Source organism: Hyperolius riggenbachi, chromosome 8, assembly GCF_040937935.1.
Source record: "Hyperolius riggenbachi isolate aHypRig1 chromosome 8, aHypRig1.pri, whole genome shotgun sequence".
NCBI classification, from domain to species: Eukaryota; Metazoa; Chordata; class Amphibia; order Anura; family Hyperoliidae; genus Hyperolius; species Hyperolius riggenbachi.
In genome coordinates this window covers 198,803,459-198,819,052 of record NC_090653.1, presented here as the reverse complement: position 1 = coordinate 198,819,052, position 15,594 = coordinate 198,803,459, and the positions used below count along the sequence as shown (strand labels likewise).

The 15,594-nt window shown below is 41.8% G+C and overlaps 1 protein-coding gene across 1 annotated transcript in view; it reads right to left on the bottom strand.

Moving 5' to 3' along the window:
- BRCC3 (BRCA1/BRCA2-containing complex subunit 3) overlaps positions 1-15,594 on the bottom strand; it is a 31,720-nt gene that overhangs the window by 10,925 nt on the left and 5,201 nt on the right. Inside the window, exons 3-5 of the mRNA XM_068248097.1 lie at positions 13,080-13,167; positions 6,930-7,018; positions 6,208-6,263 (exon numbers count right to left, since the gene is read on the bottom strand). Of these exons, the coding sequence (XP_068104198.1) occupies positions 6,208-6,263; positions 6,930-7,018; positions 13,080-13,167 (233 nt within the window). The remainder of the gene's footprint in view (positions 1-6,207; positions 6,264-6,929; positions 7,019-13,079; positions 13,168-15,594) is intronic.

Here is a 15,594-nt window from a genome sequence, read left to right as displayed (position 1 = left end):
CTAACCATATCTCCTCCTCTCCATGGTCTAGTGACCTTTTTCACTTCACAGAAGGACAGCAGGGATGGGTCACAGTTATGGACCTCCCTGAAATGGGCTGATAGGCTATGACTCTTAAGTTCCTTCGCTATATTCCGTAGATGTTCCCCTGTTCTCTCTTTTAGATGTCTGGTAGTTTTACCCACATATTGGTGCCCGCATGGGTACCATGCCAGATATATTACAAATTTACCATTACATGTAATGAGGTCCCTAATCTTTATGGTTTTATTGTTCAAGTGGCCCAAAACCTGCTGTACCCTTGTGGGTTTTGCCTTCCTACATCCTTTACAGTCTCGACACAGGAAAAAAAACCAGGGCGTTGCCACCCCTGGATTCTGGGTGGTTGTTTGTGTGGTTCCACACAACTTGGGGCCAACATGTTTTTAAGGTTTGGCGCTTTTCTGTATATAAAATTTCGGCCTAGGAGGCAATATTTTACTCAATTCCACATCTGATAACTGGATTTCCCAATGCTTGTTTATTATGCCCTCCAAATGTTTGTATTGTGTGTTAAACTCTGTTACAAACACATAATTATATTCCTCCCCACCCCTTAATTAATTTCTCACCCTATTGATTATTTGACCCCTATCCATTAGTCTTACTTTTTCTATCTCCTCTTCCAAGAATTCTTCCTTATAGCCTTTTTTCCTTGAATCTTTCTTTTAATATGCCTGATTGGGCATCAAAATCTGCTAAATTGCTACAATTTCTCCTCATCCTCAAATTGCCCCTTAGGAACATTTTTTATCCAGTTAGGGTGGTGGCCATTATCATTTAGTGCATCCATAAATATTTTTAACTCTTCTAATGTGCTACCCCAAATTATTAGCAAGTCATCTATATACCTTTTCCAAGTTTGAACCCCCCGTGATAATTGTGAATCCAAAATACCCTCTTCCCATTTACCCATATACAGGTTGGCGAGGCTGGGTGCAAACCCTGTCCCCATCGCACAATCCCTACTTTGTCTATAGTAGTTTCCCCCGTGCCAAAAGTAATTTTTTTTGTAATGCAAACCTCAATACTTTCAAAAGAACTCTATCTGTTCTGTGCATAATTCACAATTGTTTCCCATATAGTACTTTACTGCTTCTATTCCTTTTCCTGCTGGATACTTGTATACAGTGACGCTACGTCTGCAGTTACAAGTATCATACCTTGTTCAATTATTTGGCCTTCAATTTGTTGTATATTACCACATATTGGTGCCCACATGGGCACCATGCCAGATATATTACAAATGTATCATTACATGTAATGAAGTCCCTAATCTTTAGGGTGTCTTTTCCCACCAGACCTCTAAAAGAGAGAATAGGGGAACATCTACGGAATATAGCGAAGGGACTTAAAGTGAACCCCCGGACTAAAAATCGACTCAGCAGCACTGAAAAGGCTTGGTGTTTCTTTAACAGTTTCACAGCATCAGAACTTTGTTTCTCTTATACAAGCCTCATTTTTAGCTGCACAGAAGAAAACTGCCCGGGCTATTTTCCCCTGATGCTGTGCAAAGCATGATGGGATTTCTGTTTGTTTTGTTTTGTTGTTCTCGTTCTGCTGTTTTGGTGCAATTTTTTTTTCCTACATTTTGAATTTGACATTTGAAGCCTAGCGTGTGCAGCTGGGAGGGGTTTTCAGGACACAGGACAGTTGGAACTGTGTCTCCTGCTCCCTGTCACCTCCTTTCAACCAAAAAGATGGCTGCCCCCATGACAAAGATGGCAGCCCCCATAAATCACAAACATTTGCCTGTTCTTTTAAAACGGGGTGGGTAAGAGATTATATTACCTATCTATTCTAATTAACATAACTAATGTAACTTAGTGACAGTATGTTTGTTTAGGTTGAAGTTCCCCTTTAAGAGCCATAGCCTATCAGCCCATTTCAGGGAGGTCCATAACTGTGACCCATCCCTGCTGTCCTTCCTGTGGAGTGGAAAAGGTCACTAGACCATGGAGAGGAGAAGATATGGTTAGAGAAGTCTCGTAAAGAGAAACAAAATGGATTTATTTACTTGACACACTGAAGCCTAGGGGACACAATTTAGACATTGATTTAGTTTGCTTTCTGAGTGATGATTAAAAAAGCAGGGGGAAGAGCCAAAGCTTAGCACACAAGATTGTGGTGAATGGGGTGATTTTGGTGGTGGGGGGGGGGGGGGGGGGGGGGGTTGATATAAGAGGGGTGGGCACTGATGTTTCTATTTTCGTTCCCATTTTTGTTGTTACAGTTATTATAAGTCACTACTCTGGCCAATTGAATGGCCTTACACTAAAGGCTTTGGCCTAATTTTCAATTAGTCATTTCATTAGCATATACTACTATTATTTTGGGTTGTTTCTACATACCAGTTCAAACGCATTCATAACCCATATTGGGCGACCCTAGAGTCGCATCAATGCTGTGTTTTTCCATAGATTTTGTCTGCATAAACACCCACATAATGTATAATGGCAACTATATAGTGGCACCGCTGCAATTTCCTTTATAAAATGTTGATGTCTTAACTTTATATACACATCCAATGGGGGATATAATCCATGTAATCCCGTTAGTACATACTTTGTTTTCAATGTAAGTTGAAGTTAGAGCATTACTGAATGCTCTAACTCCAATTTACATTGAAAACAAAGTATGTACTAACGGGATTACATGGATTATATCCCCCATTGGATGTGTATATAAAGTTAAGACATCAACATTTTATAAAGGAAATTGCAGCGGTGCCACTATAGACGCCATTATACATTATGTAGGTGTATATGCAGACAAAATCTATGGAAAAACACAGCATTGATGCGACTCTAGGGTCGCCCAATATGGGTTATGAATGCGTTTGAGCTGGTATGTAGAAACGACCCAAAATATTAGTAGTATATGCTAATGAAATGACTAATCGAAAATTATAGACTGTAAGGGTGTACCCCACACGTCCACCGGAGAGGTGAAAGTATTCGATAGAAGGGAATGACAAAATGAATGAGTATTGATTACAGCGGCAGCTCCACGAGATGTTTGTTGATGGGAGGAGCTGTTGCCGTGGCAAAATGATGCTACACGGAGAGAGGTGGAAATGGGACAGACTCCGTGGGCGGAGAAAGTGAAGGGTAGGAAGTGACACGGAGGCGGAAGGTTGCTTAGCAACAGACCGCTGGGTCTACTTCCGGTAACAGCCGTTCTCATTGGTTAGGGTAAGAGCAACCAGCCACTTCCACATTAGGGAGGGAGAAGGAGGGCAGGGAGTGTTTATCCGTGAAGGGTATAGGTTTTAGCAGCACTAATGGGCGTGCATGCTTCTGAGGATTTGCTTAAAGCGATGAAACTAGTCAAGCTAGCGGGGCTTTTATCCAGGCAGACTTGGGAACGCGAGGACGAGCAGGACCAGGCAAGGACGACTGCGTAACATAGCCGACCTGGCAGCCTACGTGTGGGGTGGAGCCCGTATAAACTCTGTGCCTTAAACCACGTCAATGCTTGTGAGTGCAAAATCTTTTTATTATTAAACTGGTTTTACAATTTTACGCTATGGGAGCCTTTTGAATATATTTCTTTGAGGTGATATGGTTCTACAGTAACGATAGAGGGGTGACAGAGAAACTTCCTTGTAAGGCAGGGGGTGGCCAGATGACCCCATATGCACTGAAGACCCATGTAATAGAGGGTCAAATATAACGGTGAGTGCCCACTGCTTGGGGTGTGGTGGTGAGTGACTCGCAATTTGGTCTGCTGAGCCTCGATAGTCAAAGGAAGATTATAAGACACTTATCTGCATATATGGTGGATGGACTGTAGAATCCTTAGTGCGCAGCTATTGTGTGTAAACATTGACTTTTTCTAGATTGGGCAGCAGCCACCGTGTTGTTTACATCCTCATAGATATATATCAGCGCGGTTTTGTTTGAGAATTTTAAGTTTCAATTCTGTCTATTTATCCGGTGTGGCCCATGGCCGCGCACATCCTCGTACACATTCATGCCATGAGCGCATCCTGCGCAGGCGCAGTAAGAGATTCTCTCCCGCAGCGGGGGAACGGAGGATCGGTTTGGAAAGCTGCGGGCAGAGGATGGCTCCAGGTAGGTGAAACTCTTTCTTTTTTTCAGTTAAGGTTCCCTTTAAACAACTGTCGTCCACTATTGCAAATTTAAAGTAAACCTGTAAGGGGGTGCTCACTTTGGCGGGGGAAAGCCTCTGGATCCTAAAGAGTCTTCCCACAGCATCCTCTGCAAACCCCTTCCACCACTGGGACCCCCAGACAAAAAAAAAAAATAATAATCCTAGTCGCTGCTGCATGCAGGCTCAGTAGCGGCTTTTCGCTCGAGCTCTGGTGAGGCATCTACACCTGCACAGTAGAGCGAACACAATCAGGCTCAGCTATTTCCGTCGTAGCCCATCAAAGCTGCTACTGTGCCTGCATGTACCACTTCCTTGTCAGCAGGCTTTTCGGGGTCCCATCGCTGGATCCCCTCTGCTAAGGAGGAAGCCTCTTTAGGATCCAGAGGCTTCTCCCTACAGAGGTAAGTACCCCTTAAGGGTACTTTTTCCTTTCAGGTACACTTTAAAGGAAACCAGAGACGAGATTAACTACAAGTTTTATGGCTGCCGGAGAGATACATAGAAGGCGCACTTCTCTTGCGCAGAGTAGCTGAAGTTACGGCACCCGGTACCGCAGAGGGAGAAGACCGAGGACGGCGGCGTGGGAGCGATCCGAGCACATGGGGCTGGAGGAAGCCCCAGGTTTGTATAAAACTTGTAGTTAATCTTGTCACTGGTACACTTTAAAGGAAACCAAAAAAATTAACGCTTTGGCACAAAACAAACATATAGCCTGATTTTACAAAATAAATACTATACCTTTTATTTTTACCGCTCTGGTGTGCCGTTTTTTGTGTTTTTGTACTAAAACTCTAAGGAGAACACAGTTCATCAGAAGAGCATATTATTTAGTGAGCTGTGTGCAAAATGAAATCACCATTTCTAAAAACCTATTATGACTAAGAAATATGGATTAAAAAAATAGCTCCTTCCTTGACAGCAGCAGCTCCTCCCATCTCATAACAGCTCGCTGTGATGTTGCAGTATACAGAACCGGAAAGCAGAGCCAGAAGGGGGTAGGCTTGGGTTTGAAAAGACATCAGAGAAGACATACTCAGCTATAATGATTCCTGAGCAAAGCCAGACTGAATGCTCAGTCAGGGATTTTATCAGGGCTGATAAGCAGGCTGAGCAGTGAAGGATGAAACAGAGAGCAGGGTAGGTGTTTTCTCTAATGTTCCCACTGATATATAAGGTAAAATACATAAGAGCACTACTGTTTCATTCCTTAATTCATAAAGAGACTAAAAACATTCAGCATCCCTACCATCAGAAGCCGCTGGCCATGACACCAGGGGGACAAACGGAGTGGTTATCTTTACCAGACAAGTGCACTTTTATATACAAATTGTCTTCATGAGCATTGTGTGTTTTCAATCCCTTTACGATACGAATATAGGTATAAAAAGGTAATATCCTACTGGAGCGCTCCTCGGTTTCTGTCTATTTGCAGATTTGCAATATCCATGGCTGAATGGGTTTTTTTTTTTTTTTTATACACTACATAGAGCGCAGCCTTCTTGTCAGTGAGCTGTACTCCATTGGTAGAGAGTAGAGACCATGTTTAGCTATGCGGGGGAGGCGGAGAACCAACACAGTGACGCAGGTGTGATGTCACGTGGAAGCTGGGTGAGTGGGAAGTATAATGCGCTCGGTTGTCACGATCCGCTGGCTGAGCGTCTGAGGGGTCAGGGCTGCTGTACACATACTGGATTCTCAGCAGAAGCAGTTGTTATTGGTGAAGTGTGATTTTATTGCACTGTCTGTGGATTTTTCAAATAAATATATTAGCCTTTTTCTACTTCAATCTGGTCTGGTTTGCGGATCCCTTTTTTGTTCTGTTATTGGTGAAGTATCATGTAGCGTGTGTACACAGCTTATTGTCGCCTCTTGCAATTGCTCAGAATAAAGAGAACACTATATGCACACCATAAAATTACTCTACTACAGAAAGGTGGAGGGTTTCTTGCATACTGTTGACTATTATGACCCTTTTGAATATTACAATTTGCAGTTGAGTTTTATTCTTGTAAAAAAAAATACATTTAAAACTAAACAAACTCAATTACTTACTCTGTGCTCTTCTGGGCTTGGACTGACTGGAAACAGGTGTACAAAATTCGTCCTGTCTGAGTAGATTGGGGGTTACCAAAGCAGAAGGGGAAAAAAAAGGAAGAAAGTGAAAACAAATGATATAAAAAAAACTACAACAATCACAGTTATAAAATAAACCACAATCATTTTTTCTTTTAAGTAGAACTTTACAGTTCTGAACAAGCATGCAAATGAGATGTTCTTGGTTCACTAGCTGCATGCTGCTTGCAGCTGTGTGATTCAGAACTGCATAAGAATAGTAAAAATGAATGCTGCTTGCTTGCTATAATGTCTTAACAGAGAACAAAGAAGACTCCACCATATTTCTCTGGCATCAGGATCAAATTGGAATGAGGACCCTGTATCTCTTAAATGCTGCCTAGTGTCTGCACAGACACAGTTGGATTTTTAAAGGTGGAACCATTTTAATAGTATTTTGAATAACATTTGAATTCAAACTGCATATCCTATCCACTGTGTAAACTCCGAAATTATTTTTTGATAACAGCCATACTGGAAACGTGACTTTGTCCATTACTTCTAATCAAACCACTCCTCAAACATAATGGCATTTTCAATAACCACCTAATCCACACTGCACTTAGCTAGAGAGGTGGGGAATGTTGAATACTGTAGTGTGTACGAAAATATTACTACACACGTACATTTGATTCGTATTTTCCAACAGTGCTGCAACTGACCTTTGTGTTCTTATCTTCTATAAAGCAGGAGAATATTAGGCCGACAAATCCAACATCCATCATCTGATACATAGCCTGAGTGCGAACATCTGGAGGTGAACAAAATATATGCAACAAATATTACAACTCAATACTACATTCTGTACATAAAAAGATAAAACAAAAAATGATAAAAAGCTTTTATAAAGAGATGCTACTCTCTTGGACTTTAGAAAGAATCATGCTTGCTATTGGTACTTAAAGGGGTGTAATAACTTTTCTCTTACACACAGCAAGAAAGACAGTGATGGTCAGATCTGTGAGCCTTTTGGATCATCACACTGTACAGGGCTAAAAAGGTTGAACTTATTATATGCATGCCTGTTTTCAACCAAGATAACTACCGTATATAACTATGTCTTATCACCTAAGACAGAATATAATAATACTAAAAAATGATAATAACATTCGTAAAGTGTTTTTCTCCCATAGGACTCAAAGTGTATAGATATGTGTCGGATCAATACAGGGTTGCAGACTGTGACTGTGTTACAGAGGAAATAGGTGTTCGTAATTTTGAGAATAAACAGGTGGCTTTGCAGTTTGGACTTAAATGCTTCCAGGAATGGAGATGTCCTGATTGGGTGTGGTAGGAAGTTGCAGTGTAGAGGCAGCATGACAAGAAGGCTCTGTCTGCAAAGGTTTTGAGGTGGACTCTGGGGGTGACCAAGTTATTAGATCCTTTTAATCTAAGATTGTGTGTGTGTGGCCGGGGGGGGGGGGGGGGGGCGGGGGTGATGCAGTTGCAATAAATCCTTCAGGTATCCAGGGCTCAGATTGTGAGGATTTGAATGTCAATAAGACAATCTTAAAAATAATTCTTCATTTTATTGGTAGCCAGTGGAGAGAGCGACGGGTTGGAGTTATGTGGCAATGGCAGGGTTGGCTTGTTAATAGGCAAAAATGAATGAAGAGGAATCACACCACTGGTTTAATGCAATTATAGCTCTGTATTGAGACAGGTTACCCTACATGTTACGGACCAATCGTCCTTCGTCAGGTGTACGCTTGATAACAGTTGTGCAGTGGCATTCTGTACTAATTGCAGGTGGTGCAAGTCTTACAATAGTCTAACAATAGTCTAACTGCGATGTGATAAAGGCATGAGGTGAGAGAAGGAATGTTTCACAGCTGCGATTTGATTCATAAAGCTTAATTCTCCATCAATCAGTATACCCAGGCTGCACACAACACCTGAGCTGTTCAGGTCGGAGGTCCTCATCCTCAGTTGTGCTGGTTGAGACAGGAGCCGCTTTGCTGTCGAGCACTGACCTCCGATAACAAGAACCTCAGTTTTGTCAGCATTTAGTTTTAGCCAGTTATTCATCCACTCCTGAAGCTCAGCTAAGTACGTGTTTATTTGTGGGGTAGGGCCTGTTACGCCAGGTTTGAATGATAAATATAGCTGGGTGTCATCAGCTTAGCAATGATATGTCAGGCCAAGTTTTTAGATGTATTTTTTTCTCCCCAAGTGGCAACATGTGTATGGTGAACAGCAAAGGGGATAGTATGAAAATTAATTTAACATTAGTATCAAAGAAAACAGCCTCATTTTTATTTTCAGCTTTATAGTTTGTATTTTTTTTTAACAACATTGTATCATTCTGTCATATTTGCAATTACAAACCACACACTGTATTTTAAAAGGAATCACCCCCCCCCCCCCCCCGCTCTGCTTACCCGGGGATTCCTCCAGCCCATTGAAGATTACACGTCCTATGCCGCAGCTCCGCTCTCAGCCGTTCGGCCCGGGGTCCCCGCCGGTGAAGAGGATGACATCTTCTAGTGCGCCTGCACGAGCGCCGCTGTCAATCAAGTCAAAGTTCAATGCGGTGGCTTGATTGAACAGCTTGATTGCCCTCTGCACCGGCGGGGACCCCCAGGCCGAAACACCTGAGAGTGGAGCTGCGGCGTGGGACGTGTCATCTGCCATGGGCCGGAGGAAGCCCCGGGTAAGTAGAGCGGGGGCGGAGGGGGGGAATTTGGTTGATGACTCCTTTAAACTATGAAACAGAGCAGAGCTAATGATCCTTTAAAGGGAACCTTAACTGAGAGGGATATGGATGTTGTCTTTTAAACAATGCCAATTGCTTGTCAGTCCTGCTGATCTCTTTGGCTGCAGTAGTGGCTTAGTCACACACCTGAAACAAGCATGCAGCTATGCCAGTCTGACTTCAGTCAGAGCATCTGATCTGCATGCTTGGTAAGTGGCTGTGGTTAAATGTACAGTGGTGTGAAAAACTATTTGCCCCATTCCTGATTTCTTATTCTTTTGCATGTTTGTCACACTTAAATGTTTCTGCTCATCAAAAACCGTTAACTATTAGTCAAAGATAACATAATTGAACACAAAATGCAGTTTTAAATGACGGTTTTTATTATTTAGTGAGGAAAAAAAACTCAAAACCTACATGGCCCTGTGTGAAAAAGTGATTGCCCCCCCTTGTTAAAAAATAACTTAACTGTGGCTTATCACACCTGAGTTCAATTTCTGTAGTCACCCCCAGGCCTGATTACTGCCACACCTGTTTCAATCAAGAAATCACTTAAATAGGAGCTATCTGACACAGAGAAGTAGACCAAAAGCACCTCAAAAGCTAGACATCATGCCAAGATCCAAAGAAATTCAGGAACAAATGAGAACAAAAGTACTGTAATTGAGATCTATCAGTCTGGTAAAGGTTATAAAGCCATTTCTAAAGCTTTGGGACTCCAGCGAACCACAGTGAGAGCCATTATCCACAAATGGCAAAAACATGGAACAGTGATGAACCTTCCAAGGAGTGGCTGGCCGACCAAAATTACCCCAAGAGCACAGAGAAAACTCATCCGAGAGGCCACAAAAGACCCCAGGACAACATCTAAAGAACTGCAGGCCTCACTTGCCTCAATTAAGGTCAGTGTTCACAACTCCACCATAAGAAAGAGACTGGGCAAAAACGGCCTGCATGGCAGATATCCAAGGCGCAAACCACTTTTAAGCAAAAAGAACATTAAGGCTCGTCTCAATTTTACTTAAAAAACATCTCAATGATTGCCAAGACTTGTGGGAAAATACCTTGTGGACCGCCGAGACAAAAGTTGAACTTTTTGGAAGGTGCGTGTCCTGTTAAATCTGTCGTAGAAGTAACACAGCATTTCAGCAAAAGAACATCATACCAACAGTAAAATATGGTGGTGGTAGTGTGATGGTCTGGGGTTGTTTTGCTGCTTCAGGACCTGGAAGGCTTGCTGTGATAGATGGAACCATGAATTCTACTGTCTACCAAAAAATCCTGAAGTAGAATGTCCGGCCCTCTGTTCGTCAACTCAAGCTGAAGCGATCTTGGGTGCTGCAGCAGGACAATGACCCAAAACATACCAGCAAATCCACCTCTGAATGGCTGAAGAAAAACAAAATGAAGACTTTGGAGTGGCCTAGTCAAAGCCCTGACCTGAATCCTATTGAGATGTTGTGGCATGACCTTAAAAAGGCAGTTCATGCTAGAAAACCCTCAAATAAAGCTGAATTACAACAATTCTGCAAAGATGAGTGGGCCAAAATTCCTCCAGAGCGCTGTAAAAGACTTGTTGCAAGTTATCGCAAACGCTTGATTGCAGTTATTGCTGCTAAGGGTGGCCCAACCAGTTATTAGGTTCAGGGGGCAATTTCTTTTTCACACAGGGCTATGTAGGTTTTGAGTTTTTTATCTCACTAAATAATAAAAACCATCATTTAAAACTGCATTTTGTGTTCAATTATGTTATCTTTAACTAATGGTTAACGGTTTTTGATGAGCAGAAACATTTAAGTGTGACAAACATGCAAAAGAATAAGAAATCAGGAAGGGGGCAAATAGTTTTTCACACCACTGTATTAGAGACACAGGATCAAGCAGGAGAGTCAGGCAACTGATATTAATTTAAAAGGAAAACTCCAACCCTTCTCAGTTTATGTTCCCTTTAAACTCCCATGCAGTAAAAGCCTATTTGAAGCTGTGTCTCACTGTTTCTTTGATGTATAAGTGCTTCAGAAAATAGGACTGTCGCTGACCCAAGTTGGGTCAGAGAGATCAGAGAAACTCTTTTGCATAATTAACAAGTGAAGTTTTTTAAAGAGAACCCGAGGTGGATTTGAAGAATATTATCTGCGTACAGAGGCTGGATCTGCCTATATAGCCCAGCCTCTGTTGCTATCCCAAACCCCCCTAAGGTCTCCCTTCACTCTGCAATCAATCATAAATCACAGCCACGCTGCTGACAAACAGCTTGTCAGAGCTGGCTGTGTTTATCTCTATAGTGTCAGTCTGCTGCTCTCCCCGCCTCTTGCAGAACTCCAGTCCCCGCCTGCATCCCTTCCCTCCCTGCTGATTGGAGGGAAGGGACGGGGGCAGGGACCGGAGCTATGCAGGAGGCGGGGGAGCAGCTGAGACTGACACTACAGATGTAAACACAGCCTCACAGCATGGCTGTGATTTATGAGGGATTGCAGAGTGCAGGGGGACCTTAGTGGGGTTTGGGATAGCAACAGAGGCTGGGCTGTATAGGCAGATCCAGCCTCTGTATGCAGATAACATTCTTTAAACACACCTCGGGTTCTCTTTAACTTTTCCTGTACTGGTAAGAATATGAAACTCATATTTTTGCTACTGATGGTCTATTTCTTAGCTTTACTACACATATAATTCATTATACGTTTATTTTCACTTCAGCTTCCCTTTAAAAGGACAACTGAAGCTAGAAGTATCTGGAGGCTGCCATATTTATTTCATAACAGTTGTCCTTTAAGCAAGATTTCATGATCAACTCTGTCAAAATCCGCTGAGAAGTCAAGCAAAATCAGGATGCTGAGATATCTCTCCCCAACAAGAACATACTGATAAATCACTTTTGGAAGTTCTAACCGTAGGGTGCTTTCTGGAAGGGAAAGAAACCACAGTGATGACTTCAACAGTGTGCTGTTGCTCTTCCTTTGTCTAATTACCAGGCTTAAAGAACTACTGTAGGGGGGTAGGGAGAAAAAGAGTTGAACTTACCGGGGGCTTCTAATGGTCCCCCGCAGACATCCTGTGCCCGCACAGCCACTCACCAATGCGCCGGTCCCCGCCTCCGGTTCACTTCTGGAATTTCCAACGTTAAATTCGGAAAACCACTGCGCCTGCGCAGCAACGCCTTCACTCCCGCTGATGTCACCGGGAGTGTACTACGCAGGTGCAGTACGGTCCTGGTGATGTCAGCGGGAGCGAGGAAATTCGGAAGTGAACTGGAGGCGGGGACCGGAGCATCGGTGAGTGGCTGCGCAGGCACAAGACATCTGCAGGGGACCATTAGAAGCCCCGGGTAAGTTCAACTCTTTTTTCCCCATCCCCCTGCAATACTCCTATAAAGATGTGTTTATACTGATACAAGACCCTTACACCAAGACCTAGGTATTTGTCACAAAAGCACAAAATCTAATCGAAGTTCAAAGGTGGCTACAGCAGAAAGCACAGTGATAGTAAGAAGGTGCCAAGGCAACCTTATGTTAAAAGCTGTGTAAATGTTCCAATTAATTATTCTTCGGAGGCTCGATTCTCAGATTCGACCGTAATATCAATCGAATCAATACGTTTTTCGGCTCAATTCTATTAATCTGATCAAATTGGATAGCAGCTTTTCTTCTGTTAGTAGGGCCTAACAAGTGATTTTACGACTGAAGCGGAGAATCGTATCAATGGCTACCTTAGGGAACGTCTTCATTGTTTATTATTGAGGAAGTTGTCAAATGAGAACATTTATAATAATCAATAAAAAATTTGAACTGTAACTTTCAACTGCAAAATTAACATCAATTCATTGGGAATTAATTCAAAGTAAAGGGATCCGTTTTACAATTTATTGGATGGGAGGGCTAGAAACTTTTGATCTGATACCAGTTACTTTTAAATAAACAATTGCTTTTGATTCTTTTCAGAGGTTTTAACATCAAGCATTTAAGACTGCATTAAAATCTATCCATGAGTGGATATTATCACATAGGAAACAAGCAGTCGCGAGGTAGATCACGATCGACCTATTGGGCACTCAGTAAATCAGAAGGATGAAAAGCACAAAGATAAGCATGCACTGAAGCACAATTTTATAGGCTCTCACCAACATGAGAAGGCCATACAGTGATATGTGGATGGGAGTGATACCATCCAACAACTCGCATAGGACGTCCTGTGATCTCAGTCAATCTGTGAAGCGATGTTAAGGTAAAACACGGATAAAGAGTTTTTAGAGCAATGAGCACACTTTTGTATGCAGCAGAGCTGTGGAGTCAGCGCATAACACCTTCCACTCAGACTGCTTTAATTACCGCATATATCAAGATGAAAAAAAAAATGCTATATATGGTATTGCAATTATAGAATTCCTAAATGGATGCCAAGCATACAACATACAAGACATGTTAACACTGCAAATGTGGCTTTACAACCCCAACCTGTTAAAGCTTGAGTATATGGGCTATGCCATCTTGGCTTCTGATTTTGATTTTAGAAATCACAAACATTTTGTAACCTTACAGTATGATATGCGAAGAGTTCTACTTTAACTTGGAACTTTGGAGAAGTTGAGAAGACATCCTCAGGGGCGTGCAACAGTTACAGGCCTGCTACTGAGCCTAGTTGCTAGATCTCCTTTCATAGGCTAATACCACAAAGTGGATCGCTAATTAAATTGATATTCTTCAACTTTACTGTCCACCCAATGCTGACTATTTTCAGCAAGGCTCTCCTCAGCCCTTGAATGGTTAATTTGAATATATTCAGCAGTGTTGCTCTGGGAGACATCTCAAGCTCACTCCAACCTGAATTATCGCAAATTCTTTCTGTTTTAGGAAAGCAAACTTTTGTTTTTCTCAGCCCTTGAAGTTAGCTGAAAATTGAATTTCAAAATTGATTTCTAGTAGAGATGAGACGAATCAGAAATTTCCTGGAATCCAAATCCTGAAAAGATTTAGAAATCTTTCAAATTTAATTCTGTACATAACAATTGTGTAATCTGCGTAAGAATAGTAGTTAGACTGAGAATATAAGTTTCTAAATCTAACTATTATTCTTTCACGCATAACTCAATTCGTATGTACAGGATTTGTTAGATTCGAAAGATTTGAGAATCTTATTCAGGATTCGGATTTGAGGAAATTTGGGGGTCATCCCATCTCTGGCCTTCCCTATCATTATGGGATCTTTGCCTGATATATTATAGAGCCATGTCATGAGGTGTAATACTGGAATTCCATAACAGAAGTTCAACCCTCATTAGGTACAGCACTGCAGATCTTGAGAGCTCTGTTAGTGACATCTGTCAGTGCCACTACTGGGGTAAAGCTGCATTGTATGCAGTAGGTGCTACAACTATCTCTTCTCAATATGAATGCAAACAGATACCTACCGGTTTATATAAAGAATTGCAAATATACATCTAACAGCTACAACATATGTGATGTATTAGGCAGCAAGCTAAAAAAAATAGGCAAGCTTAAAGGACACCTGAAGCGAAAGGGATATGGAGGCTGCCACATATATTTCCTTTTACGCTTACCTGGCTTTCCTGCTGATTCTCTGCCTCTAATACTTTTAGCCATAGACCCTGAACAAGCATACAACAGATCAGGTGGTTCTGACATTATCGTCAGATCTCACAAGATTAGTTGCATGCTTGTTTCTGGTGTTATTCAGACACTACTGCAGCCAAATAGATCCACATGGCTGCCAGGCAAGTGGTATTGTTTAGAAGGAAATAAATATGACAGCCTCCATATTCTTCTCACTTCAGTTGTCCTTTAAGGATCTGAGAAATTCTTAAAGCGGTTTAACACCCAGCATTACAACTTTGCTTTAAAAGATTGCTTACAGCTTACAAACTATTATGCCAGATTTTTTTTTAAGCAGAAATTCACTGAATGGGTTAAACATGACATTTTAGTGTTGGATTTAACTAGGAATCCGCATCCGTTCTTATCTGTAGTTACAAAATGTATCTTTATTTGGAATACAAATAGACCTTTGAAAAGCCTGCCGGGGGAAGCCCTCTTTGTTCTCTCAGAGCAGTGTTTGTTTGTTACATTGTAGATAGATACACTTGTAACTAAACAAGCAAGCACGAGAAGCATTTCTAGCTAAATGCAGCACTAAAATGTCATGTTTAATCCATTCAGTGAATTTCTGCTAAAAAAAAAATCTGGCATAATAGTTTATAAGCTGTAAGCAATCTTTTAAAGCAAAGTTGAAATGCTGGGTGTTAGACCACTTTAAATGGGACAAAATTGTGATGGCTAGATGAGTAGGTCAAGATTAGCCAAGACAGTATATGTATGGTATCTGTGTGTTCTCAATATGTATGCATGGTTTCCTGCAAGCCATCTGGCTTCCCCCTACATCCTGAAACATACTGGTAATTAAATGGATTCAATCTCCTCGCTCCCAAATGTGCATTAGGAACACCATACTGACTATAGCAAGAATTACATTAGTGGCACAACTATGACATTTGTAGAGTGCTGCAGAAAAAAAGCATAATAGTAAACTCCAAAAAAAGCAAGCTTTGTGGAAAATTCCCAGAATGCAGTAGTGACTAGAAAAAGTGGTCTAAGGAAACTGGAGATGCGATCATGGGCTTC